The sequence below is a fragment of the Anopheles coustani genome, chromosome 2, assembly GCF_943734705.1.
Source record: "Anopheles coustani chromosome 2, idAnoCousDA_361_x.2, whole genome shotgun sequence".
NCBI classification, from domain to species: Eukaryota; Metazoa; Arthropoda; class Insecta; order Diptera; family Culicidae; genus Anopheles; species Anopheles coustani.
The window spans coordinates 61,360,382-61,362,119 of NC_071289.1; the positions used below are offsets into that span (position 1 = coordinate 61,360,382).

Below are 1,738 nucleotides of genomic sequence, written 5' to 3' on the forward strand. Positions count from 1 at the left end.
GTTCCTTTCGGGTCCTTTCCAGTGCCCGGACACGCCCGAACACGCTTTTACGGTGCGTTCGTCGCTTACGCCAGCGGTCAAGTCTTTCCTCGCGGCTGGCTCGAGCTTAAAAAAAATGCGTTCCACTGCTTTGGGGCTCACACTCCACCCTATTTGAAACACATTTTTGGCAGCACAACTTGCACCAAATTGACGAATAGGAAAAGACTAAAGAGAAAATCGAAAAGCACTTCCACCAACCCTGGCGAGCGGAGGGAAAAGAAGAGGTCAAAAAGCGTGTTTTACATGTGTCACCTGAGTAAATATGATCGATAAATCGCAGTCGAGCAAATTGATCGTTCGGGCGAGTGTTCGATTTTTTCGAATCCATAAAACGTTATCTCGGAATGTCGATCCTACGCCCTTCCTTGTAGTAATGAAAAGAAATTAATTCACGTCTCTACTTTTCTGGCAAGCAATTTGCGTTTGCTTGGAGATTGGAACACGTGAGTGTGTGTGCGGCACGCATAATACTCAGACACGGTGTGTTCGGTAGGAAACACGAACGGCGTTGAACAGCAGGTACACGACGGGCCAAAACAGCCAAAACTGACCTCGTCAATCCTTCGGTCAACTGCTGATCCTAGATCTAACAATCCAGCTGATGTAATAACGACTTCGGATTGAGGTTTCAGGCAATGGAATTCGGTACCCATTTGGGCAGTCCGATTAATTCGACTCGCGGTATATAAACTGTAACAACTGGTTCAAAAGCCATCATTCAGCAGCCGTCCTCCGTAGCTAAGAGTAGCAACACATTCGTTCGAAACACACCACCAACCCTTAGAACCATGTTCCGTTTCGTGCTCGCCTCCGCCGCGCTGCTCGTGGCCGCCGTCGCCGCCGCCCCGCAGTACCAGCACCAACAGCAGCACCAGCAGAACCCGGAGGCGCACGCCCAGATCGTGCGCTACGAGAACGTGCTGCAGGACGACGGCCACTACAACTACCAGTACGAGACGAGCAACGGCATCGCCGCCCACGAGGAGGGCCTTGGCGCTCACAGCGCCAACGGAGCCTTCTCCTACACCGGCCCCGACGGCGTGCAGTACCGCGTCGTGTACGTCGCCGACGAGAACGGCTTCCGCCCGGAGGGTGCCCATCTGCCGACGCCGCCGCCCACGCCCGAGCACGTGTTCAAGACGCTCGAGCAGATCCGCGCCAACCCGCCCAAGGACCAGAAGGACTTCAGCCTGGAGGCCCTTGACGCCACCCTGGCCCGTCTCCGACAGCACTAACTCGGCGGCGACGGACACCGATCCTCGAACCGGCATCAGGAAGCAGCATGAAAACTCTGCTCAACTCACTCCATGTCATCTCACTCTCATCAACACCGTCCAGGACACTTCATTCATCGATCATCATCGTCATCTTGCGCAATAGGATTAAGTAGACAAATGAAATTCGTTGTTAAACTGTTTGTTACCGATTGAAATAAAACGAAAATTGTGAATAATTGCTTTAGTGTTTAAAATTTGTCTTAAATATCCCTTCAAGGAGTATTCAATAGACAGGATTTTCGATCATAAAAATTTGACATCTATATCCCGAGAAATCTGTTTCCGTATGACTGAAAAATAATGCAACAATCTATGTTTGTTCATCAATGATGTTGGCCATTTGATACTAATTAGATATTTTCTTCACCTAGTCTCAATTACTGAATTAATATTTAAATAATTACAGTACACCTCCAAAA

At 49.6% G+C, this 1,738-nt stretch overlaps 1 protein-coding gene across 1 annotated transcript; it reads left to right on the forward strand.

Moving 5' to 3' along the window:
- Positions 1 to 830: 830 nt before the first annotated feature.
- LOC131266628 (cuticle protein CP14.6-like) lies at positions 831 to 1,277 on the forward strand. Its single transcript, XM_058269226.1, has one exon. It carries the CDS (start codon positions 831 to 833, stop codon positions 1,275 to 1,277), a length of 447 nt encoding a protein of 148 aa, XP_058125209.1.
- Positions 1,278 to 1,738: the final 461 nt, after the last annotated feature.